Below are 27,387 nucleotides of genomic sequence, written 5' to 3'. Positions count from 1 at the left end.
CCCAGCTCCCTCTTCCTTTCTCTAAAATAAATAAATAAAATCTTAAAAAGAAAAAAAAGAATGCATTACTTGCATAATCAGAACAATAAATACAGCTACTTATTAATAATAAATTATTACAAAAGGATAGTATTAACCCTAAAATAAGATGAAGTGCTTTCTTTGGCTTATCAAAGTATAGGATTCAGAGATTTTAAATCGGAACCAATTTGTTCATCAACTCCTGGAATCCAACCAGTCCCCTCACTCTGGCATTTTGGGGTGAGTTTACTTCCTACGTCGGAGGAAGCAGAGACAGAGTTAGAGAGAAGCAGGGACGAGACAGGAGGAAACAATCGAGTCTGTCACGTGTGTGAGCTCTCACGTTATTCTACTGCAAACCTTTCTAACAGCAGAGGAGAATGATGTGGTAAAAGAGGCAAGTCACTTCTAGTTAGTCTCGATACAGGAAGTAGTTTTTAATACTACTGCCCTCAAACTAGAATTACAGCCAGTTTGAATTTCTCCTCTTCCTCCTGACCCCTTTACCTTTTGTGAAAGTGCTCATAAAAATAAAATGGTCCAGGCATGAGGGATGGGGGAGACATAAGAGGTCAACTTATGCTGATAGTTGACCTTGCAAATCTTAAACATCCTTCCATAACTATAGCCCAACAAGTAACCTGACATCCAAATACATTTCCTTGTGAGGAAGTATAGCTCAGAGGAGATGAAGGTCTGACTCAAAAATAGATAACTCAATGTTGTCTACTAACAGGTCAGAGTCTCTAAACAAAAGATCTCTACCATGTAGCCATCACCTCAGTGTTCCTTACAATCCCTGACAATACACAAGAAACAGTGAGAGTGCCTTCAGGTCCTGGGCTACGATTTCTAAAAGGACATAAGTCAGTCTCCTCCAGGGCATATTTGGTTGGCTAGCTTGTATTTGCTTTAACTCCCTTAATATTTCCTTTACTGTGCTCTGTAACTCTGAGAGCTGATGGTTTTCTAATGTAAATGAAGGGGTGTGCCAGGCTGGCTGTAGGTGGGGGGGGCCTGGCTAGGGTGGATCCCTTCCATGTGACTTTCACCCTCTTCCGGAGGGCCAGCAAGTTAGTCTGGGAAGGTTGTCTGCACAGGGAAGGCAGAACACAAGAAGGGGAGAGACAATTCCCTGTAGGGCTCAGGCTCTACTCATGAACTGTCACTTGTGTCTCACTTGATTGGTCAAAGCAGGTTGCAGAGCTGAGACACACAGCAAAGGCTGGGAAAGCTCCCCTGCCTCTGAAGAGAACATGGGAAGGGTGGGGATGCAGGGAGCGAAAACTGAGGCGACAATCTCGGTCTCCTGCAGCCACTGACAAATTATTTACATGGGGATGTTTGCACAGAAAATCCCAGGGCCTCATATAATATTAAACATAACAAGAAGGAGGTATTGACACATACTTGAAATATACAGAAAATCACATATATTAATATACCAATCACCATGTATCTACCTCTGATGATTAATTCATACTTTGATCCACTGGCTTCTCATGCTTTTTACAAAGTATTTTAGAGTTTAAGCATTCTGTATACCCCTCCATAATTCTATTTCCCTCCCTCTTCAGAGGTACTTATTATCCTAAAGTTAATCTGTGTATATTTTTATAGTCTTTCTATGTACACAACCATTCAGGAAGCCAGCCACAGCCCAGAAGACAGTCACCTAGTCTTATCATTTTCTGTTAATATTTAGTCAGCATTTCCAATAAAATTACCTTCTTTTCCAGATCAAACACTTTTACATAGGTCCTACATGTGAACCAGATAGGTACCCAGGGAATATTCAACTTGGACTTGCTTCATTCTCGTATTTTTTGTGTGTGTCTCATACTAAATTAAAGAAATGAGAGATGCAACATTCTGAGGCTAAATAATTCAAACTCGGCTATTCTTCAAAGAGAGTGGGGGCAATTCAAATTATCAGAGGAAGAAACATCATAAAGAAAGCAAAAGCCAAATGTTTTCCACAGGAGTCCTTCTCTCTGCTGTCTTGATTTCAACTGGTAAGTCAAAAACAATTTTAGGAACTTGGCTAATTTAGAAAAAAAAATTTAATAAAAGATTTAAAAGTCATTAATATCACAGCCACAACAGAAACTTACATGGTTGACTACTGAAAATGGGCTAGGAAGAATACATGGTCGGGGGTGGGCGGTCCTCCATGATTTCCACTCTTTAATGAGGGAAACAGAAAAGTAGAATGGAGGACTTAAAGAAAGGTTTATCAATCTTGGTCTAGGATTTAATTGGAACATCATTAGAAAATAAAAAGTCTGTGTGAGAATTTGATTTGGAGAATTCCTGATAATAGCAACTGGTATGGACTAAGACAAGGGGAACACTCCCTTAAGAGTCAGGAGAAAAAAATGAGTCATTTAATAAGTTGTCTAATATCTGCCTCAATTCCCAGGGATAAATATTTGTTGCCAAAGTGATGGTATTATATCTCGATCAAGATATTGACTTGAAGCTTTGCTCAAAGGTATAAGACATCTGAAACCCATCATCTAAAAAGTATATTAAAGAATATACAAAAGGCCATATTCTGTAGCTCCTCTTATACCACGTGTATCTATGGATAGTAAAATATCTTTAAATAAAATCAACAATCAAATTAGCTCATTCTTGTTTTTGCTTCTATTTTGTTAGTTTATTTCAAAATATAAAGATGAATTTGCTAACCGCATCTCTCTATGAATATTAACATCGAAGGCCTAGGAGATTTTTTTTTTTTAAAGATTTTATTTATTTATTTGACAGAGGGAGATCACAAGTAGGCAGAGAGGCAGGCAGAGAGAGAGAGGAGGAAGCAGGCTCCCCACTGAGCAGAGAGCCCGATGCGGGACTCGATCCCAGGACCCTGAGATCATGACCTGAGCCGAAGGCAGCGGCTTAACCCACTGAGCCACCCAGGCGCCCAAGCCTAGGAGATTTAACTCAACTGAGTATTTACTGCTTACCATACTAAAGACAAGCTATACCTCAAACAAGTGCGGATAAAATACACTGAGAGAGCCAGCCCCTCTTCCATGCTTTATTGCTATACAATTTTTCATATAATTATTTCTACTCCCTTCTTTCCCTTTTCTTTTCTTTCCACTCTAAATTGGTTTGACAAGTTCTTATTTCTAAGAATCTCCCTCTTCCATGTTTGTAAATATGAAAGAGATTTATTTAGTGCTAAATAAACTTTGCTAGTTCAGAGTCTTTTTACTCTTTTAATTCAAACATTTTCTTGGATTTGATTATTAAGACTGGCAGTAAGGGAACATTTCAAAGTTACTTTAGAATTTCTAGAATTATTTCTTTGAACCATGCTGTTCATTTTTGCTTAACCTGAACATAATGGTCCCAAGTAATAAGCAAAGAAAATTTGAAAAGCACAATCTATGTCACTCATTAGTCAATAATCTGAAACAGACTATAATGATGGAGATGTATTTATGCTTACAAATAAACAGTTGCAAATACACTGTATGTAATAAAACAGTTATTTTATGGCCATGAAAAAAGCTAATTTTCCATCTGAATCAGGAGTTAAAAGGAAGACCTGCCCATAACCTACAGAAAGTTAGAGAAAAGCTATAGTGAAAACAGAATTTTTGAATCCACTGGGATACATATAAGATAAAGAGAGACTGGAAATATGGAGGTCAGAAAACCTGCTTCTCATGTTTCTCTTTTTTAGCACTGGCTGGACCATGGGCTAATATCTGTGCTGGCAAGTCTTCCAATGAGATCAGGACATGTGACAGTCACGGTTGTGGCCAGTACACGGCCCAAAGGTATTCTTTTGGTTCTTACCTCTTTGCTTAATGTCCTTGCCTCAAGTGCTCATCTCCCTCTGACAGTAGGATCCAGGGGCGAAAGCAGTTGTACTAATGTCTTTAGAGCAGCTTCCAAGACCTCTACTTCAAGGACGGACTCTGAATTGGGAACACAGCATATAATAAAGAGGGAGGCCGACAAACATCCAACAATCATCATGAATCTGATTTTTCAGGTGCTGGCCTTTTACAGAGGAGAAGAGCTTGGTAAGAGTGGGCATAAGGACAACAGTGAGGGTTGTCAGACACAACTTAGAAATCTCACAAGCTGGAATCATTTTGTGTTTGTGCTTCATTCACTCTGATAAACTCAGGAGTATTAAACTCACTGTATTAAAATATCATACACAGTAAATGATTTTTTAAAAATATTTATTTATTTACTGGAGAGAGGGAGAGAGAGAATTCCAAGCAGACTCCATAATGAGAAGACAACCCAACTCAGGGCTCCATCCCATGACCCCAAGATCACGACCTGAACTGAAACCAAGAGTTGGATGTTTCATAGCTGGAGCCACCCACATGCCCCAACAGTAAATGATGTTTATAATCACTTTGGGATTACTGAGACAAAAGTAAGATGAGGGCAATGTAATTCATTTATAATAGGTCTCCATAAAAAGACAGCTTTTTAAGTGGACTTGAAGGGGTCAAGATTCATGTATCTATAAAATTTACTTACATAGATTGGCTCATTTCCCCAAAATGCCATATAATAACCATAGTTCATAAATTCTTAAAGGCTCTCTACATACCAAATACTATCTGAAATGTTTTAATCTTTACAATAGGGTTATTCTAACTTCAGTGGGGGTGGTTAAAATGGAGAGTAAGGACATCCCAACGTGTTCTCCAGTTCTAGGGTTTGATATCCTAGCCTGGGAACAACGAGTTAACACCACGTTTTTGGACAAAAATGTTCCAAGGCCAGTTCCTCAGTCTGTGCATTCTTATTTACATTCTAGAACTCACAGGCTTCACCAGGGTGTGGATGTCTTGTGCTCTGATGGAGCCACCGTGTATGCACCTTTCACCGGAATGATTGTGGGCCAGGAGAAGCCATATAAAAACAAAAACGCCATTAATAATGGTGTTCGGATATCTGGAAGAGGTAAGAGGTGTTGTATACACCTGGGACAGATACTGGAAATGTTTGATGCTTATCTATTTAATGCATTTGCCATTTACTGAAGTTTCATACTTAATTCAAAATGGTGACATCTATAATAGAAAGAACATAGGGTATTGAACTAAAAAGTCCCTCCCCTGAGATGTTTATGCACATACTCTACCTAACCCCACAGCCAATCGAAGGACTTTCTTCTTGTTCTACAAACAAAATCACTTTCAAGAGTATTTACTAGAATAAATACTTTCATTTACCAAAATCCCACACTTTTAAGATGGCATTTCTGCAAAAGTTGACTAGAAATATTTTCAAGGCCTTTATGTTCTAGGTAAAGTTGGGTCATCTAGTACTCCAGGTATGGGCCTATTCTTTATCTGTTTTTTTGTGTTTGTTTTTTTGTTTGTTTGTTTGTTTTTTTAAATCCACTGAGGTCTAACATTCACACAGAAAAGTGCACAAAGCATAAGCACACAGCTCCTAAACTTTCACAAAGTGAGAACACCTGTGTAACCAGCACCTGAATCAAGGAAAAAAAAATAAAATCAGCAGGATCCCAGGGACCTCCTCCTGTGCTACATATACTCATTCCTCCCACAAGGATAATCACTACACCACCACACACTAGTTTTGCTTATCTTGGGAAATGATATAAACAGAATTAAACAGTATGCAGTCTTTTTTGTGGCGTTCTTTCATTCCACTCATGTTTGCAAGATTTGTTTTGCATGCCAAAAATTTTGTTCTCCGTGATGTAGACTGTTCCATTATATGCATACATCTTCATCTATGTAATTACCCTTCTCTAAATGGACATTTCTGCAGCATCCAGTTTTAGGTGACTAAGAAAATACTATGAATTTTCCTGCACATGTCCTGTAACGAACATAAATGTGCTGTCCTGTTGAGAGTGGGGCTGGAGGACACTGCCCTCATTCCGGCCGTAAGAAAGAAACATTCCGTGAGGGACATCAGGTCCTCAAGGATCTCTATGGTGGCTGTCCTCTCTATGTGTGAAATGATAAGAGAAAACTGCTGCCACTGGACAGAGTGCACTTAGGAGGCAAGGCCAAGGTTGGCATGGTTACCCAGCAGGCAACACAGCTGAAGTGCTAATCAGATTCGTCTGAAGCACAGAGATCTGTGGCATTGTCTGGTTAATTACGGTGACCCAGGAGCTGAACAAATGGGCAGCCTACTAAAGCCTGATTTATTTGTGTAAATGGGAACTCTGATGAACAAAATTGTGACTTTAATCATCACAAGAGTGGGACACAAAACCTCTCCCTACCCCCTACCAAATGCCAGGCTCAAGCCAGTTTATGATCCCAAAGCCCCTTGAAAGAAACCAGGACTGGGTCCCTTTGAAGAAGGGCTCTGTCACTTGGCCAAAAATTTATACCATAAAACTTGCTTCTAGCTATCCTCAATGGGACCTGCAGCTATTTAGCAGGACGGGTGCACACTGGGGAAGAAGAAACACTTGGGCTTCTCTGAGATTACTGGATACTCACTCAAAGAGGACACTAATCCTGGACATCCAAAGGCCACTGTGGTCAACCAGTCAGACTACAGGCTTCCAGGGTCAGGTGATCAATGTAGTTTCTCATCAGGGTCCATCTGATAGTGGTCCCAGTGTGTCCACACGTCCGCTCTGTGGCCATTTCCCCAGTTCCAGGATGCATAATTGGCATCGACACAGTGAGGGCAGAATGCTGTAGGAATGGGCATGCTGGGTCACTTGGGCTGTGTTCGCCTTCACGTTAGCCACCACTGCCACAGTTTCCCCGAGTATTACTTCCAATTTATATGACGATATGACGACCAGGAGTGCATAAAAGTTCCAGTTGCTCCATGCACAATATTTGATGCTATTTACTTTTTTCATTCCAGCCATTCTGATGAGTATGTAGCGGTATCTCATTGGCTTTAATATGCATTTCCCTGATGGCTAACGCAGCTGAGCACCTTTTCACATTTATTGATGACATGGATATTATATTTTGCAAGGTGCCTGTTCAAGTATTTTGTCCTGTATTTTCTGACCTTTCTTACTGGTATATAGGAGTTTTTGTTATATTGTACATAAGAGTCCTCTGTCAGATCTGTGTGTTGTAAATATCTTCTCCCACTTCATGAGTTCCATTTCACTTTCTTTTCAAAAGATTTATTTGACACAGAGAGAGAGAGGGATCACAAGTAGGAAGAACAGCAGGCAGAAGGCGAGGGAGAAGCAGGCTCCCCACTGAGCAAGGAGCCTGATGTGGGACTCGACCCCAGGACCCTGGGATCATGACCTGATCCAAAGACAGACGCTTAACCAACTGAGCCACCGAGGGGCCCCTACCTTTCACTTTCCTTATGCTATCTTTTAAATACAAAATTCTTATTTTTAGCGCAGTCTAATTTAGTATTTTCCTTTATTGTTAACATACTTTTTATCTAAGACCCATTTCTCACCCTAAAATCATAAAAATACTTTCATCTTTCATATTTTAATTTACAATCCATTTGGGATTTGGTTTTGTATAAAGAATGAGGTAGGGATCAAAATCTTTTTCCTCATGTTGGTGCCTGACTTAGAACCATTAACTCGACAAGACTGTTTTCTCCCCTACTGTCCCCTACTGTATTGCAGTATAGAATCTATTGTTATAAATTGTAGTCTGAATATAAATAAGTCTGTTTCTGGTCTTTCTACTGTGTTTCATTGGTCAGTGTGTCAATCTTGCACAAATACCACACTGCCTTAATTACTGTAGCATTAGAATACATCTTGATATCTGATAATATAAATCTTTCAACTTCTGTCCTTCTTTCAGATTGCCTTGACAATTCTTGGTCACTTACATTTCCAGATACTTTATAGAATCAGTTTATCAGTTTCTACCAAAAATTCTGCTGGGACTTTGATTGGGTTTGCCCTGATTATATAGATCAAATCAAGAAGAACAGAGATCTTAAAAGTAATGAGTCTTCCAATGTATAAACATGTTACAGCTTCCATTTATTTAGGTCTCCCTTGCACTGTTGTATTAGTAGTTGTCATACTGTTGAGGGTGTGCACATATTCTGTTTAACATGTACCTAAGACATACTGTATTGATTTTGCTTAGATTTTCTATATAGAGCAGTACTGTCCAACAGAAATAAAACACATATAATTCAAAATTTTCTAGTAGTTATGTTAAGAAAGTTAAAAAACAATGAAAGTTAATTTTAATAATGTTTTATTTTACTACATATCTTTAAAATATTATCATTTCAAAATGCAACATAAAAATTACTAATATTTTACCTTCTTCGTATGGTCTTCAAAATCCAGATGCATCTTATACTTTAAGTACATCTAACTCAGATTAGCTACATTTCAGGTGCAGACTAACCACATGTGGTTAATGATTACCATGGTGGATAGCTACAATTCTAAGGCGTTTCTTGTGTTTTCTGTCCAATTGCCCTGTTTTCACGGATATGTGGTTAAAATCTTCTATTACTAGTGAGTTTCTATTTCTTCCAGTATCTCAGATAGTCTCTGCTTTCTATACATGGTTTCTGTGTTATCTGTCCATGGACAATTGTAACTGCTGTATCTTCATTGTATCTTTCAGTATAAATAATTGTATATATTTGCATATTGTAGCATAAATTCTCCTCCTTTGTCTTGTTTAATTGCAGTATAACTGCAATATAAATTGTCCTCCTTTGTCTTGTTTCTGTGATTTTTGGCTTGAGTTTTACTCTCTGATAACAGAATCATAACCCTTGCTTGCCTTATTATTTCCATCTGCTTGACAAATCTTGATATAGCCCTTAATTCTTTGCCTTTTTCTTTTTTTATTTAAAGATTTTATTTATTTATTTATTTGCAAGAGTAACAAAGAGACAGAGAGAGCACAAACAGCCGACTCCCTGCTCAGCAGGGAACCCGACATGGGGCTCTATCTCAGGATCCTGAGATCAAGACCTGAGATGAAATGAATGCTTAACCCACTGTAACTTAACTTAACACTGTATTGTGTTTTACTGGATACAACATAGAACTGGGTTTTGCTTTTCAAGCCAGTAAGAATTTTTTTTTTAACAGAGGAGTTAACATTTATAGATTTACTTCATGTATGCATCCCAACATTGTCATATTACATCATAATTATGGTATTAAATTAACCTTACTTATTTGGTGGGTCTTTGTTTTTAATTTTTTTTCTTTTAGTACTTAGTAAGATTTGCATTCTTGTGCCAATTATGTCCATTTTTCTTTTTTTTTTTTTTTAAGTCCAATCACTTTATTAAACTAGGTCTTGGAGTTGAAATTATTCTGGGTAAGAACAAAAAATATGATAAAAGTTTCAATTTTCTCAGCAGCCTAGTGCTTTCTGCTATTCCTCAGTGTCTTCATTAAATTTTCATTTTCATCTACTCTCTCTTGGACATCCAGTCTTCATCTCTGATATGATTTTGATGTCTTCTTCTGTTCCCTCACTGAGTTCAACCACGTCTCATTTCTTTTTGTCTTCTCTTTCATTCCTGTTCTTATTTTTTGAATTTCTGATTCAAGACTACTGAAACCCAGATATTGACTAAATTAACTTCTGATTTCTTTTAGGTTTCTGTATTAAAATGTTCTACATTAAGCCAATTAAATATAAAGGCTCTATCAAGAAGGGAGAAAAACTAGGAACTCTACTGCCCTTGCAGAAAGTCTATCCTGGCATACAATCGCACATACATATTGAAAACTGTGACTTGAGTGATCCTACCATGTACCTGTAAGTGGAAGACACATGACCATATCTTCTAAATAGAAAACCAACTTCTTAAAAACCTGGATGCATATCATACTCTTCAAGAAATTTGTGTCCAAATAAAAACACGATGAATGTAAGAAAGAAAATAGCATTTTTATTTCAACTCATTACCACTTGAATGTTTGTCAACTAATTTCTGAGAGTCCTCTGATTTTTCTGTCACCTATGGGATCTGAGGGGTTTTACTTGTTTGTTTTTTAAAGTTTCTCAGTCCTAAATACACAGGATAAATAAACATACAAATTCTGGCCTCTCCAGACCATGTTTTTGACACTTCTAAAACTAGCTACCTTTCTGTCTAAGAACAGGAAAAAACCTGAAGCTGTTCTCCTGGTACAAGAATAGAGTGTTGCACAGTGCTGGACACACATACATACTTCACAAATATTAAGTGAATAAACTGAAGTTAAACTCTGAGTAAAGGTAGGGAAGAGCTCCAGCAATATCCTCAGGTTTGTCAAACCGGTCAAAGAGTGAACTGTTTGCATGGAGAAGACAGAATTCGCTGGTTTTCCCATCCGCACTTGCCCAACCAACATGAGCAAAACATTTTCGAAACATAAATATAAGAAAATACATCAGTATTCTTGATTTCAGTAAGATGGCATTACAGGAGTTTATCATCCTGGAAATTTTCCATGAATTTTTGCTTAAATCCTTTTGGAATGTAGAAAACTCCAGCAGAAAGATTCCATTCTTACTACAGATGTGCTAGAGGAAAATGTAATTAACTGAGCTTTATTATTGGAGAATTAGCTGCATTTGTATGCTAAAATATATGTATGAGAACGTTCATATCACTTTTGTCATGGCAAACCCTGTAACAACTCAAACGCTTACTACAGTTGATATGAACAAGTAAGCTATGAGTTATTTACAGAATGGAATAGTATACAGTGGTCACAGTAAATGAGCCTCAGCTAAACATAACAAATGGATGAATCATAGCAATATAATTTTGAGTTTAAAAAAAAGTCCTGAAGATTATATATAGTAGGATACTCTTTTTATAAAGTCAAAACAATTAAAACCAAAATGTAATTTTTAGGAACACATATATGCGATAAGAGTAAATTTAAAGGAAATCAAGCAAATAATGGACACTCGTTACTGCAGGACTAAGTAATAGAAGCTACAAAGAAACATTTAAGTTACTGTCATGTCAATGTTGTCATTTTACAGCTAGGAGGTGAGTATTTATTATAATATGTTATAGTAGTAACAAGACTTGCCGGTGGGTGGTCAGGAAGAAGAATTCCTGATGACTCTTGATTCAGAGCCTCTACTGGGACGTTCCCATATGCAATTACATAGTATTCTCTACTGGATCATAACATCTCATGTAAGGCTAACAAATTAAGAATTTTAATTTGTTTTTTTTTGTTTTGTTTTGTTTTTAAAAAAGAACTATAACCAACACTGTTGGGTTTGATCATCTACCTTAATAATCTCCTTAGGTTGTTTTCGGAAATTAAAGTTGCTTTTAAAAGACTAGGCTGTGTTCTCTTTCAGAACACAGAATAGGAATTAGCACAGAGACTTCGAAAACAATTTTTAAAGGAGCTCTAAGATGTCTGAACAAGAAATAATCAACCGTATTTAGTGATTGTTTTAAAAACCAGACCTTTTGACTGGAACAGAGAGCCTTCCCAAGGTAGAGCAAGACCGATGCCTTCTGTCTAGCACTCCATAAGCACTCTTGTAGCTGTTAAATGGAAATGCAAACTTTAGACTAAAGGACTGCTCTTAGAAAGAACCAGCATACAGCGCCCTCTGGTGCATTTGATCGGAGGGCTGTTTTGTTTTGTTAAAAATTTCCTTTCCTTTTTAGATTTGAGTGTCAAAAGTTTCAGTTTAAAGTATCGTTAAGGTTCAAATGACAGAATAGTACTGAATAACATATTTTTCCTTAGTGAAAATGACTGTAAAATATACTTTAAAAACTGTGACACATACTAGGCTTGATGACTGTTAAGATAATAATGCAAACAAAATTAGTTTTTACTTGTAAAATATTTTGAGTTTTCTGCAGAAAAGTAATTTAATGGAAGAACAAAATAAGTGGCCATTTTAATCTAGAATCCTCTAATCTTAAGTAAACTGTACTTTTCATAGACTTCCAAAGTAAATGGAGACATTTTCATTAGATAAAGCATTAAAAATACTCTCCATTTTCTTGTCTTGATTTTGGCTATCCTACAAATGTTTGCTGTTGAATTTATAAATGCAGTTAGACCAACCAGGGTCATAAAATGAGCTGATCAATTCTACTGCATTTTCCTTTAAGAGTTCTTATAGTGCTTAGTTCACTAAGTCCGACTACTAAAAACCACCACTGAAGACCACTACTAAAGGCCACCATTTAGAGTGGCAACAACTCACTCAATGTATGAGAGGTGATAGGTACTCATTATCATTCTGTGCTAGCAGGCAATAGGGAGAAACTCCACCTTGACCACCTTTCATCAGTCCCTCTCTGTTTTGCTCATTAGTGAAACCAACACAGGCATCCTATCACCTACTATTCAGATAGGTATACTCCCACCCTACCCCTCCACTACACATCACGTTATCCCGTGAGACCAGAGTTCACCTCTTCAGTATTTCCACCACTGTTCTGACCTCCAAAGAGCCTGACCCTCCTCTCTGTTATGCCACTTCCTCCATGTGTGTCCTGTTAGCCTAACCAGACCTTGAGTGCCCTACAATATACTGCTTCTGTACTCTCCTGAAATCCTAAGGTATAAATCACATGATCTGCAATAGTAACAACTGTCTTTGAGAATCTGATTTTTTTAACCAGTATTTCAGCCCCACTCACATTTACTGAGGGTATACTAATGTGCTATGCAGTAGTCTGAGAGTCCCAAACACAAAGTTGAAGAAGGGAAGATGCCCATTCTTACAGAGCTCAAAGTGAGAAAGGATGTGGCACACTGCAAGAGAAAGCTTGCACAAGTTACTCTCTAAAAAAAAAAAAAGAGAGACACAGAAAATATGCTCTTTTTAAAAAGTTACCACTTATATACCACAAAGGTATCCTAATTCTAATTTCTTTAACAGGTAAGAAGATTAAAATTTTTTTCCTCATTAAAAAACTTTTAAGGGGTGCCTGGGTGGCTCAGTGGGTTAAAGCTTCAGCCTTCGGCTCAGGTTATGGTGTCGGGGTCCTGGGATCGAGCCCCACATTGGGCTCTCTGCTCAGCGGGGAACCTGCTTTCTACTCTCTCTCTCTCTCTGCCTACTTGTGATCTCTGTCTGTCAAATAAATATATAAAATCTTTAAAAAAAAAAACATTTAAAACTGGAAAATAATAAACTTTTTAAGTTTAATTGCTTTCTTAGAAAGAAAATGAAGATACCGGGGGAAGATGCAAGGGAACTCTGGAAATGAAAGTATCTAAGTAAAACGTACTGATTGTCTACTATTTGCTAAATGTTATGCTAGATGCTGGGGATACAACAGTGAGCCAAACCTGACAGTGATCTTGCACTGATAAAGTTCACAGGGCAGTGGAATTAGCAGAGAATAATCTAATCATACAAGTCAATGGCAAATTACAATAGTGGTAAGTGCCACAAATGGAAGTCAGAGAGTGCTGAAAGTCAGAGGCCTCCCTAAGGAAATGACATCTAAAGGAAAGAAAGACCTGAGGAAGCAAACAGAGCGATGGAGGTAGAAAGAGACTATATCCTCAGGCGCCCTGACTAGAGGGTGCATTGCTGTCTTTCGGACCTGCAAGAGAATGGAGCAGAAGGGCAAGGGGTAGCTCTGAGAGCAAATGAGGGCAAAGAATCAGGGAGAGGCCAGACCATGTAGGGTACTGTAGGTCATTTTAAGGATATATTTTCACCCTAAAAGCAATCTATAACTACTAAAGAGTTTTAGCTATGCTACTAATTACATTATAAGATCACTCCTGCAAAGGATATCTAGCACGGTTCCAGACAGAGCAGTATGCCATCAGTATATGCAGATTCCCTCCCAAAGACACTCTGCAAAATGTACTTTTTTCACTAGAGCTTAGCCAAAAGGCTGATAAGTATACTTAATCAACTAACAGTCACAGTATCTTTACAAATTGATCAGTGTTAATTTCGACCTAATGCCCATCTTCTCCTGAGTTAAATGAAGTAGAATTCAATGTGTTAGAAATTAGAAATTGTTTATTGAGTTATAATATGATCTTATGTAGTGCTAAAAATTAAGTACAATTAAGTCAGCTTCTGTGTCTATACTTTTAATTTACTCTTGGATTTAATCCTATATATCTTGTAAAACATACTCATACCAAGATGAAAGAGAAGCAATTAAAGCAGTATAAAGTTACAAATGTCATAATTTAAGGATCCAAAGCTCAATATTATAAATTTATTGAGCAAGCTAAAATGTACCTTCAGCAAAGGCTAAGGAACTCAAAAGTACAAACCATATGTAGTTTTTAGCCTATCAACTACCTAATCCACAATACAGGATCTATGTCCTATTTATGGAAATTTCTGGATCTTTCCATTTCTCATATTTTTTTCAAATGTTTCTATTCTAATCCATTAAGACAGTTTGCAAATGATAAGATATTTTACCTAAAATAGTTCAGCAACATATCTTAAAATTTATAGTTGCATAGAAAGAAAGAAGCTAATTTTAATAATTTTTAAAAAATTAAGAATCTTTGGTAGACAATCACCAGACAGGCAGGACGTCGGGGAACCACATTCTTCCCAAATGTCTGGAGACCTCAGTGTGAACTTTATCTAGGCTATACTCATCATCAGGGATCAAAACGTCTTCCATTACAGAGAGCTGGGTTAGCCTTTTCCCACACAGTCTTACAAATTCAATGAATGCACTGCAGCTAACTTCACATTCACTGAGGCCCAAGGCTGTTAAGTTTTTACAGTGTTCAGCAATACAAATAAGTTCAGTATCAAGAGTCTGAAGACCATTAGCACATACCACTAACTCAATTAGTCGTGGACAGTTAAGACCTATCCGTCCTAGAATCGCTTTACTTACTGAGCGACCAAAATAAAGGTGAGTAACAGGGGTTTCTTCTTTGAAGAATGCCTCAAATTCTTCTTCATATAAAAAGAAATACATAACAACATTCACTCCAGGGGAGTGTTTGATAAGTGCATCCCAACTTTGTTTTTTAATAGAATGAAATTGAATTTGCCCAGGATTTTCACTCACAACATCAATTCGGAGATGCTCTAGGTTAACATGAGTTTCACTTGAAAGTGCTAGGAGAAGTTCATCACTTAGAATGTAATAATTCAATGCCAGTTCTCTAAGGCCTTGACAGCGATCAGCTACACAAAGGATTCCTGTGGGAAATGGGGAAAAGTTCTTAAAAACAAAGAATAACACTGATACCAATATGATAGCTTATAAACTTAAATTTGACATCAGTTATTCATTATTTACTAAAATAGATATCAAACAGGCTGCCGGGGTGGCTTGGTCAGTAAAGCGACCCACTCTAGATTTCATAGATTTCAGCTCATGTCATGATCTCAGGGTCCTGGGATTGAGTCCCATGTTGGGCTCTGCACTCAGCAGGGAGTCTGCTTGAGGATTCTCTCTTCCTCTCTTTCTACCCCTCCCTACCCCACACTCACTAGCTCTCTTCCTCTGGCACTCTCTCTCTCTCTGAAATAAATAAATAAATAAATCTTTTTAAAAAAAGATAATTCAAAATAAAATATAATAAAATAGACATCAAATGACTTCTGAGGAGACGGATGTCGAGATATATATATATAATTACATGTAAAAGTAAAAAAATATGTATATTAAAATATACATATGACTAAAATATCTTTAGAAGCAATTTAAACTGGGAAACCTGTGTGGCTCAGTCAGTTAAGCGTCTGCCTTTGGCTCAGGTCACGATCCCAGAGTCCTGAGACTGAGTCCCACTTTAGGCTCCTTGCTCGGTGGGGAGCCTATTTCATCCTCTGCCTGCCACTCCTCCTGCTTGTGCCCTCTCTCCCCACCTCCCTCTGACAAATAATAAATAAAAAATAAATAAAATAAAAAAAATAAGAAATAAATAAAATCCTTAAAAATATTTAAAAAAGCAATTTAAACTATTGTCCACCTTACAGATTAAGACTTCTTTAGAAAAAAGGTTACTTTTTTCATTATGTTTCATAAGCATGTAGTATTCTATGTGAAATTGCATTGTTACACATAATATAGAGTACAGGAGAATATACATACATATGGTATATTATACATATAGTATATATTATATATACTATTCTATGATACAGTATATAGCATATAAGAGTACAAACGTGTATATTATATGGATTACATATGACATATATTATACTAATAGTATAACAAAAACATCATGCTTGCTTAAAAAAGATATAACTTACCATCAGAGGAAACATGCGGACAGCTACTCATTTTTAGGAGTCTTAGGGTATCACTATTATTGGCCACAAGAATTTTCAATGAAGGATCATCCACTGGTGTGTCTTCAATTTTGATCGATGATAATGATTTTGAGTTGACAAAGACAACTGTAAGTGCTGACACAAAATGAGACTTGCACAGCAATAAGAAAAGAATTAGGAAAAAAACATTATTTAAAATCTATGGATTCAATCAAATAGTTCATTGAAACTATATCAACAGATACTAACAATAACATAGTAAAAACAATCAACATATTAGCATTTTAATGATACCATTAGTCATTTCATGTACATACCTTCCAATTACTTTAATTCTAAGGGTTTGATTTTCAGTATTAAAAGGATATAATTGCATTTATTTCCTAGAACAGGGGTTGACAAATTGTGACCTGCCAGCCAAATCCAGCGTAGTCTGGAGTTCAGAATAGCTATTATATTTATAGCTATTTATAAACAGTTGAAAGAAATTTTGTCCAGAATAATATTTTATAACATGTGAAAATTACAAGAAACTTCCAGTGTCCACAATTAACATTTGACTGGAACACAACCACACTCCTCCATCTACGTACTATGTCTGCTTTCACACTACTATGCTGGAGGGGAGGAGCTCCAAAATCACAGCCTGTGAAGCCCATAATACTTACTGTCTAAACCTTTTCCACGCCTGCCATAGAATAAAGAGAACTTTCATGTTCTATTCACTCCTATATTTCCAGCACCTACAATAATATCTGGCACACCGCAGAAGATCAGTAAATATTTCTCAATGAATAAACAAATGATCTTATTCTTCAGTGATATGCATTTTGCTAGAAAGTCATCTAAATAAATGTTTTAATATTTTAAAAAAGATTTGTAAATTTTTAATTTTTGACTTTTTTTTAAAGATTTTTAATTTATTCAAGAGAGAGGAGGGAGAGCATGAACAAGAGGAAGGAAGGAGCAGGGGAGAAGGAGAAGCAGACTCTCCACGGAGCAGGGAGCCCAATGAGGGGCTCAATTCCAGGACCATGAGATCATGACCCAAGATGAAGGCAGATGTTTAACCAACTGAGCCACCCAGGCATCCCAATAAAGATATATTTTTAAAACTATGTTTTAAAAATTGACAAACAGGGGTGCCTGGGTGGCTCAGTGGGTTAAAGCCTCTGCCTTCAGCTCAGGTCATGATCTCAGGGTCCTGGGATCGAACCCCGTGTTGGGCTCTCTGCTTAGCGGGGGGCCTGCTTTCCTTCCTCTCTCTCTGGCTGCCTCTCTGCCTACTTGGGATCTCTGTCTGGCAAATGAATAAGTAAAATCTTTTTAAAAACTATAAAAATTGACAAACAAAAGCCTATTTATAGTTTGACTCCAAAATGGAAAAAACTTCACAAGGTTCATTCAGATCCAGTATTTTTTGACACAGATAGAAAATCTGAAAACCAAATACAGGCATGATCATTTTTCTCTTTTCAAAGTCAATGTGGATTCTGCCAAAGATACTAATACTCCTATGACAATGACCAATTGGTTATAACTCTCATTCATTTATTAGAAACCATACTGATTTATAATAATTATATATTGATTAATATAAATTTTTAAATGATGGATGGCTAGATCTCTTTGCTAAATTTTACTGTGCCAAAAATCATGAGAGAAATACTTTACTTTTTCCTTAAGAAATAGAAGGCTTATTTTCCCTTTAATCAATTCTCACTGGACTCTTAGTCCTGCAGGACGTATTTCAGCATTATAGGACCTACCTCATCATGGTGTCCACATAATTCCTTTAGCACTCTTTACGCCTAGCAAAATACTCTATTTTTACCCTATCCTTTCCTCAGTTTACGGGTGAAAAAACTGACACTCAGAGAGATGCATGACTTTGCCAGAAGCCACTCAGTCATTTGACTGTAGAGGCAGAGCCTGCAAGGACACGTGCTCATCATGGCTGCCTCACCCCGGCGACTGCACCAGCTCCCCAGAACCGAAGCTGATGTGCGGCATCTGAGATAGCTGAGAATCTAAGAATTTCAGGCGAAGCTGACTCCATCACTCATACACAAGGAAATAACTATTGAGAAGTAGTAAGTTTCTATCTGATTGCTTATATTACCCTAATTCCCAAATGACCCATATTCCCTGACTATCTCTCAAAAAGATAAATAGGCTGGTGGAAATGCTTGAGAGTCATGACCTAGTTTATGAGCAAGGATAACCTTACTACAGGAAGGTTTCCATCGGCCAGTTTTACTGACAACCAAAATTAATGTTTATTATGTATCAGGCACTACTCTAACTCTTGGCTTGTAATGGCAAATAAACAAAACAGAGTCCCTGCCTTCAAAGAGCGTACACTTTGTTGTAGGGGATGAGAATACACGTGTTAAAGAATGACATTAAAAAAAATACTGTAATACATCAGAGTGTAACTGGAGGAAGGGGTGCTGCTTTAGCAAAGTGGTCAAGGAAGGTCTGCCTGAGGAGATAGGACCCAAGCTGAAGCCTGAATGAAGACAGTTATTAGTTTATGCTTCTGGCAAAGTCGTGCATCTCTCCGAGTGTCAGAGACAGCTGGTGGCTTCCTAACACCCATTCATCCTTTCTTTCTTTGCTAATCGGGTCATAATTTTGAGCTGAGCACGTTACCTGTCAGCTAAAAAATGGTTCCTCGTCACCCAGAAACCTAGCGTGGCCACACAGTTAAGTGCTCATCAGTGAGATATCAACAAAAGCATTACACAGTACTCATGGCTAGGGTTCTTGAAAAACAGTGGGCATACCCTTCTTTCCCCCTTTCCTCCAGCCTCCTGCCATGATGGCTGGAGCTCAGAAAGCCATCTGAAACACCTATAAGAACACAAGATACCTCAAGGGAGCTTGCAGTCCTAACAACTTCATACAGGCTCTGCTCATGCATGGATTTCTTTAATGTAAAAGAAAGAAACTCCAGCCATGTTGTTTAAGCTACTATTGTTTTGGAGTTTCTATTACACAGAATCTGACGTCACCCTAACTGGTATAGTTCATTTAGCATTATGTTGTTCTAACCTCCAATGGAGAGGCTACAGAATTACAAGAAAAACATCCACTACTGGTCAGACATGCTCTGTATTCAAAGAAACTAACTGGCACTTGAAAATTCCAAGTATAACATCTAAATTTTATATTAATGATAGCTACTATAGAAACAATAATTAGAATTACAAAATATGTCGAAAGGATGAAGCCATGCATAAGCTATTTCAGCAAAAGTAAGTGCTAATCAATAGGGACCTGCTTTAAGTAATTCTTTGAAGATAAGGAGGATGTGGCCTGTTTTATGGAAAATAATTCTTTTTGCCTAGATTGAAATATTTGAGAATTTTTGTGTCTCTCACAAAAAAGCCTGGCATCTTTACCTTTGACACATTCATAAAACTTGGCTTGGCCGTTGAAATCAAGCCCAAGGTCTGGATAGAACAATTTACCAGCTGAGAAAGGATATCGCAGGCAGCTTCCGCTGATTCAGTACTACTATCCACCTATAAAAACAATTTTAAATCTTCATTTCCCGAAGGTGAGTTATTAGAAACTTACTGGCAATTTAACTATGTAACAGAATCCCAATGCAAAACTCTATTTATTCCATCAAACTATACAACAAATTAGTATTTCTTCTTTCCACAAAAGGTCTCAGACAAAAAGTGAGGAATAGAGCTGATGACAGCGTAACTTTCTAAGTGCTCCATGCTTCCCAATCCTTTACAATGACCTAAATTTTAGTAGTACCATCCAGATGAAGGAAACTGACATTTAAGTTACAGCTCAAGTTCTACACTTCAATCTGTGCAAACGATCTGTGCAAACGATTACAGAAAAACAGGACATAGGTTGGAGTAAAAATTCTGCAAAATTCACCGACTGCCTCAGCATAAGGATCTAGATACACGAAAATGACACTAACATAACCTAAGTTCTTTCTATTTAATGCTTATTTTTCTTACCTTAAAGCTAACATACTGGAGATGGGTAGCATGCTTTTTAATGATCTGCTGAATGAGATCAGGATGTGTGGACTTAAAATATGAAGTTGCTGACTGGTTCAGTTCAAATTCAAACTTTTTCCAAAGGTCAGGAATATGAAAAACTTCATTCCATTTCCTACATACGGAAGACGCCCGGGCCCGATCTATTAAAGGAAGATACTGAAAAATGCGTAATACTACATAGTGAGGCAAACTCCCCCAGTCTAGAAGGACAGTGTGCATGTGGGTGTGATTGAGAGAAGAGAAGAAGCCAACTTTTGGTTGTTTCACTGCTGGTGAAGATCGGACGATTTTATTCACAAGAGATAAATTGTTCCTCTTCATTCTGTAAACAATAAAAGATTTTGTGATCATACAAGATCCACATTTCCATCAGACATCTATACTCCAACTGCACAGAGTAACATTAGAAAATGAAAAACAGTTAAGCAGATTTTAATAGTAATCTTCCACTATCCTGCACTGATAGGTACTCCCACAGGCTACAGATACAGAGGTAAGAGGGAGCCTGCTCTCCAAGAGCTACGGTCAAATGGTGAAGGACCATGATAAATGCCTTCCCTGACATTGGGACAAGTCGCACTGGAAGAATAAAGCAATGATATGTGACTGAGTTTGTGTATGGGAGGGAAAGGTTGGGGAGGCTTCTGGGAGGGAATGTCCACAGAAGCAGTGTGTCTCGCAGGTTTATTACTGGTCAATTACTATATTCTTACTATCTCCTACAGAGAAGAAAGCATCACCATGCAATTCTGCTAACAACTCCGGGGGTCCTGAAAGACAGTAAAACATTATCAAAAGCAGAGGCCTGGAAAAGCCCCAGCTCAGCCATTGACTAACCATGTGATCTTGTCTGCATAAATTTAAGCCTCAGGTTCCTCATCTAAAAAGCATGGAAAACAGCAGTACCTAATTTCATAAGGCAGTTGGGAGGATTAAAGTCCATAAGTACCAGAACACAGTAAAGGCTTAAGAAATGTTGCAGTGATTCTTGTTGTACTAAATTGTCCAGTGAATTTTTCTAAACTAATTTCATTACTTAATTTGAAGCACAATTTCCAGGTAACACCCAGGACACAGCAGCTCTAGAGAAACTGGGCGTAGCAACACACCTGACCCTCAGTGGCAAATGTAAAACAGCAAAGGGATGAGCATTCTTCCCCAACAAAAAGGCAGGATGAATGTCCAGGGAGGAGCCAGCTTGAGACACACCTAAGTTACAACAAATTTCAAGTCCAGATATACCCAAATATATAGGGTTACTGTGTACATATAGTCTACATAAGAATGCAAAGTGCTTTATATATACAATTATTTTGAGAGGCAAAATAATGGTAGGAATGGGCTCCCAACTTCATTTAACTTTGCTTGACTACTTAACTCTTTTCATCCTTGAATGTTAGAAATATATATATCTCTGCCTGATGTAAAATACTTCTTAGCCATAATAGAGAGCTGGATCCCAAAGCAGGGCTGACCTATAATTATAGTTGTTGAACAAAATGAAAGGACATCTTTAGGGTTTGGAAAACTAAAATAGATGCAAAGTTGTATCCCAAGCATGAGGCAAAGAGCTACCACACACATTAAATATGACTCGACTAATTATACACATAACTGAGAGCTGACCCAATAATACAGAATACATCAAAGTGCTGACACCAATAATTCAAAGCATATTTAAAACATGCTTATTCTGGCAAAATATGCTTATTTTGAAAGGGCTGCCCTACTCTTTCATTTTAATTCGCTAAAATGAAATACATTGGCCCAGGTAAGGTAAAAGAATGAACAATGGATCCTAAATTCTGATATGAAGCACATTAATGGGCATTTTGCTTATATGTGTTTCATTTGGTAAACTTACAGAATGGATTGTTAAATTTTCACTAAGTGATCACAAAAAGAGTTAACCCTAATATAATCCCTTACTGGAAAAACAGCACAGCCAAAAGGAAAATAAGATTTCAATGAAAGGTCAGGTTAGCAAACTACCTTGCAGTTGTAAACAAAAGGACTGTGCTGTACATTAAAGTGACTCTAGGTAACCTGGACAGATTGTTTCACTTATTCAGCAAAATATTAAATTGCCAGTTCACTGACAGAATCACCATAAATGACAGACATTCAATGAATACCAGCCATCCTATTAAAATAATATTTTAATTTTCTTTTTCTTTGTGGACATTCATTTTCAGAGTCTAAGACTATTCTAAAAGTCAAATGTTTTACATTTAAGTCAGTATCGATGAACATCAGTTAAATATATCTTAGAATGCAAGGCAAATTAATCTTTATTAGCTTGAAAACCTTTATATAAAAAACTCCAACCTAAACATACAGGATCATTTTTAAAAAAACCTGATGGTTGCTTTTTCAAACTGCCAACTTTCTTACCTAAAGAAGGCTTCCAAGTTATAGTTCACTCTGAGCAAACGAACTGCTGCCATGGGGTACTCACCAACATCCATTTGATCTCACTTCCTAGCTTGGCAAAATACCACAAAATAATTCATCAGAATGTGTAAGTAAAAATCCAGTAACTTTTATGCTTAGGACATTTACCTATCATCGCATTATGTTGAAGGATTTTGTTACAAAATTGTTGATCCCAAACAACTGTTTTCTACTCGGGAGGAAATTGGTCCATCCAAACAACTGGCTAGGTGAGCGGGAATATGGTAACCTTTGCCAAGAATCAGGCTAGAAGATCTACTAAGAAAGCCGTGGATCAAACAAAGGGCTCTGAATATTTCTATTTTAATGAACATGTATGGAGAGATTTTACAAAGTGTCTAAGTAGTCCAAGCTTACATTTATTTGTAGGCTGTGTAAATCTTACAGTTCTAGATTTTAAGAGCACATAATGCCACTACAGTTACAATAATTAAATAAGAAGACATAAAAATTTAATTGAATATAGTTTGACTCATCTAATAACTGTAGATTTTTTTTTAAGTTTTTCAGTTATGTTGACAGATGTTAAGTGATTCATTCATACTCAGTCCATTCATTCATATTGTCTTTGAGGTCCGACCAATTTCAGGCAAAGTTAACTTGCCAGAGTTGTGAGCAGTCTGTGGACATGGAAGAAAATAATAATGGGTCTACACCAGGATAATACTCACTGCCTTGGCATCATGAATAAATGTTGTAAAGTCAAAGTAAATAAATAAATGCACTCTACTACCCTCATAAGCCAAATTCAATGTTACAGGGGATGTGGAGGAAACAGCCCATTAATGCACTAAAATCTTGACTGCTGTGCGCTACCTGCCAGGTCTCAATTTCTCTCTGAATCTTACTCCTAACAGAGCTTTGGTGAACAAATAGGGAGAAAGAATTTGAGCTCCAACATCCACAATTTAATTTTTTCCTCCACTACCTGTATTTACAAGGTAATGTCAAGGTTGGTTCACCCGCTTTTTATTCCACTCCAGAAGTAGGCAGAAAAGGAGCTACTGGCACCATTTTCAAAAGAACATCACAAATAAGGGAAGGAACAAGTCAAGTGACTTGTATTTCCTTCGTCAGATGTTACGCACAAGTTTACTTACTGCAGAAACTTTTCTACTGGGTAAAAGAGACAGCTCTGTGTTTGCAGGCCCTCCTGTGTGCTGGAGAATACAGCAGTAATGTACTAATGGTACATAAACAGTAAATCACTAGAAGCCTAAGAAGATGGTGAGCCAGCACCTATCTCAGATCAATTCACTGGAGTTTTCAGGACCAGATGAACTACTTCCTTGGGTACTGAAGAAACTTGATTGCTGTTTCTGAGTCACTATCAGAATTCTGAGCAATAGGAGAACTTAAAACCAGAATATGAGACCCGATCAAGTGATGAGACAAACTTACAACTGCAATATTCCAGAGCCTGAAAAAGGTTTATTAGCATTTGAGAAAGAATGTAACAATGACTCAAAGTCCAGTCAGTGACTTCGCTAACCATCCTAACCCGATTTTCCTTTTTATTATGTTTACTAATTTGGTGGAACAGGTGACCATGTGAATTGGATCTTCTGAGTATCTAAGAAACCTCCAAAAGTTTTCTTTAAAGTAATATTTTCAAAGAGTAAATGAAAAACTCAACATCCAAAGCCAAGCTGGTGCCTGCAGTGGAAACAACCACCTTTTGCAGCATCGCCAGATTCTTCCAGATTGGTTAAATGAAGACAAAGGAAGTACTTTGAAAAGTTTGAAGTATTCAATCGCCACAATGCTAGAATATTGTATAAATATTACAGATAAGAGAATAAAGATTCAAAACTACCTAAAAGGCTAGACAAAGTTGTTAGAAGCACCAAGATGAAAATGAACAGAAATAATTACCAAATGTCCTTTATTTAAGCTGCTTTCTAAACCAGCACGCTAAAAATCTTACTGCTGCTACCAAAATCAGAAAGTGTGGCTAGAGCAGGAGAACTGAAGATCTGCTTCAAAATACAGCTTTCAAACACACAACTTTCTAATAATAGAGCCAATTATGTTAAGGGCCAACACTTTCTCCCAATAAATATCACTCAAGGACAGAGAAAAACATTTTTTTTAGAGATACTGTAAAATAAACATTTATATTCTTTGCAGCTGACATCACCTTAGTTGCCATCTAAATCTAAAAATTGCATTTTTTTTAAGAATACAAAAGTCAAATTACAATATCATCAAGGTTCAACAAGACAAACAGAATAAGTATTATATCAAGTAAATCTTTTCTAAAGCACTGATTTCCAGAATTTTGGCGTTCTCATATTTCACCACTGATTTAGCAATTTTCTATACTGTCTCCAAAGTCTCTCTGTGGTATTAAGTATACTCATTTAAAAAAAAGTAAAAAGAAAAATTTTAAATTTAAAATAGGCGTCTTTCCTTTTAGTGACTCATAGGAAAACTGAAGTTTTCAAAATATACATAGACTTAAAGCACCTGTAATCCTCTATTACAGAGAATCTGAAGCAGGCAATCTGTGAGAATCCCTGAACTGGGGAGGGGAGGCTGTTAGGCTGCTTTTCCCTCTCCATTCCCCCTCCCTACCCTCTCCCACTCCAACCTCACAGGCCAGACTCTGAAAAAGAAAATGCTGTGAGGACACCAAGCCAGGCCCTCTACAGGGAAAACTTCAGAACTGGGGAGGAGGGTCCCAGACCTAGGGTTGGTCACATTAAGGGATCTAACAATAATACAAAGGTTTCAAGAAAGCATTCTGCAACATCTTTCTGAGAATATAATCAATTCATTCAACTTCACATTTTTGGAAAAATGTCTGCGCAGGTGCCAAGGCAAAACTAGTCCACCTTTGAGTGCAGACTCTCAAAAGCCACGGGAAAGGCTGGTGTCTGCCTCTCTCTTGGCCATTTCTTTGTGGCAGACATAAACGCTCCGCTACCCTCCTAAAACCCTTCCAGATGTTCTGCAAAAGCGACCCCGTCTATCAGTGACCACTGCTCACTATCCCCAACTACCCTTATTCAAAATATCCGCGAGGGAGCGTTCGAGGGCCGAGTTACGATGCAGACAATCCCCTCAAAGCTTACCCTCCAAAGACGGGAAAAAAATGACCGAATTCAGGAAGGCGGGTCCCGCGCAGGCCCCTGTTGGAAAAACGCACACGGTGAGAAGCGAACCCCGCGCAGCCATAAAACTGGCTAGACGACACCCCCGCCCCCACCCCGGGCAAATCAAACGCCGGCTTTGCTAGGCGGCCCGGCCCGTGGTCTGGAGTGGGGCCGCGCCACCGGGCTCCCACCACCCCCATCCTAGGGCCGCGCCTGGGTCCGCAGCGGCCCCGCGACGAGGCCAGGTCATGCCTCCTCGTGCCCAGAGCGGGCGCGGGGACCGACGGCGCCTCCCCATCCCCACATCGCCACTCGCCTGAGCCAGGCAGAACCCGGGCTCCGGCCCCCGAGTCCCTCAAAGTCTGCGGAGGTGCACCCTTCTAAGACCACTGCGACCCCCACAAGGAACTGCTACCTTCAAGCCTGTAACCGCGGGAGTTTCGCGGGCGCCTGTGTGCGTCCGCTCGGGAGTGACCCACCACCCCGCCGGGGCTCCAGTGGCGGCTAGGGAGCTGGAGGCGCGGGGACGCAGACCGAGACCGCAGGGGCGGCAGTGGCCGTAGTCCCTTGGGCCGGCCTTGCCCGGCCCCTCCCCGGCCCCGCCTCGCATGCGCCCTGCTCCCCGTTCCTCGGGAGGTCCACGTGCGCGGACGCACACCTGCTCCGGGGTCCCGGGGGCGCCTCCTCCGGGCGTGAGTGGGAGGGCTTCTGCCTGCTGGTCTTCAGCTACACCTCTGTGACCCCTGCGCTGTCAAATTGAGGGCCAAAGGAGAGTGAACTTAGAGTTCCAGTTCCTAGAAATGAGCCTCCCTGGGGAAAGGTCACGATTATTAATATGCAAATAGATGAAACTTAAAATATCAAAAGTGGTAAGAGGTCAGTGTTAAATATGTATATATTACCTCTCTGTCCTGTGCCCCATCTCTTTCCCTGGGGCTAACTACCGCAATAGTTCATTGTGTAAACTACCGGACCATCAATATACACACACACACACAAAGTGTACCTTCATAGGGTAAGGATTTTATTACTTTTTCTTAAACATTAGTTCTTTTAAAACCTGAAATCAAACTATACGTAATGTTCTGGAACTTCTGTTTTTGCTTGTCATGGACATAGTAGTTCCATATTAACACAGATGGTCCCCCCAGACTTTTTTTTTTCTTCAGATGGCTTTATTAAGGTATAATGAACAAACTGCACACTTAAAGCATAGAATTTGGTAAATTTTGACACCGTTGAGACAATCACTACAATCAAGATAATATATGTACATCTTCCAAAGTTTCTTTACACCCTTCTGTAATCCCTCCTTCAACTCCTCCTGCATCAGCTTTCTGACACTACTCTACATTAGTTGGCATTTTCTCAAATTTTATGTGAACTGAGTCACAGAGCACTCAGCATAATTGTGTCCAGATTCATCCAGGTTACTGGATGTTATACTTAGTTTCTTTTTCAAGTAGTATTCCATTGTATGGATATGCCACAGTGTATATCCATTCACCTGAAGATGGACACTAAGGTTATTTCTAGTTTGGGGCCACTGCAAAATTAAGGTGCTGTGAGCTTTACTGTACACATCATTATATA

General features: G+C 38.3%; 2 protein-coding genes across 3 annotated transcripts; one reads left to right on the top strand and one right to left on the bottom strand.

Moving 5' to 3' along the window:
• Nucleotides 1-1,896: 1,896 nt before the first annotated feature.
• LECT2 (leukocyte cell derived chemotaxin 2) lies at nucleotides 1,897-10,051 on the top strand. Its single transcript, XM_059174637.1, has 4 exons — nucleotides 1,897-2,036; nucleotides 3,722-3,818; nucleotides 4,826-4,971; nucleotides 9,593-10,051. Exons 1-4 carry the CDS (start codon nucleotides 1,991-1,993, stop codon nucleotides 9,757-9,759), a joined length of 456 nt encoding a protein of 151 aa, XP_059030620.1. The 5' UTR covers nucleotides 1,897-1,990; the 3' UTR covers nucleotides 9,760-10,051.
• Nucleotides 10,052-13,934: 3,883 nt separating this feature from the next.
• On the bottom strand, nucleotides 13,935-26,447 carry LOC131832070 (F-box/LRR-repeat protein 21). 2 transcript variants are annotated; one of them, XM_059174636.1, is made up of 6 exons: nucleotides 26,210-26,447; nucleotides 25,774-25,830; nucleotides 20,198-20,564; nucleotides 19,613-19,735; nucleotides 16,185-16,356; nucleotides 13,935-15,122 (listed from the first exon to the last, which is right to left on the bottom strand). In XM_059174636.1, exons 3-6 carry the CDS (start codon nucleotides 20,561-20,563, stop codon nucleotides 14,479-14,481), a joined length of 1,305 nt encoding a protein of 434 aa, XP_059030619.1. In that variant the 5' UTR covers nucleotide 20,564; nucleotides 25,774-25,830; nucleotides 26,210-26,447; the 3' UTR covers nucleotides 13,935-14,478. The 2 variants fall into 2 exon arrangements, with proteins under 2 accessions (XP_059030619.1, XP_059030618.1); XM_059174635.1 differs by lacking the exons at nucleotides 25,774-25,830; nucleotides 26,210-26,447 and having other exon boundaries at nucleotides 20,198-21,641.
• Between the last annotated feature and the right edge of the window lie 940 nt (nucleotides 26,448-27,387).

The sequence above is a fragment of the Mustela lutreola genome, chromosome 5 (assembly GCF_030435805.1).
Source record: "Mustela lutreola isolate mMusLut2 chromosome 5, mMusLut2.pri, whole genome shotgun sequence".
Taxonomy (NCBI): Eukaryota; Metazoa; Chordata; class Mammalia; order Carnivora; family Mustelidae; genus Mustela; species Mustela lutreola.
Note: the sequence above shows the minus strand (reverse complement) of the source record. Positions and strands in the feature narration are given on the sequence as shown.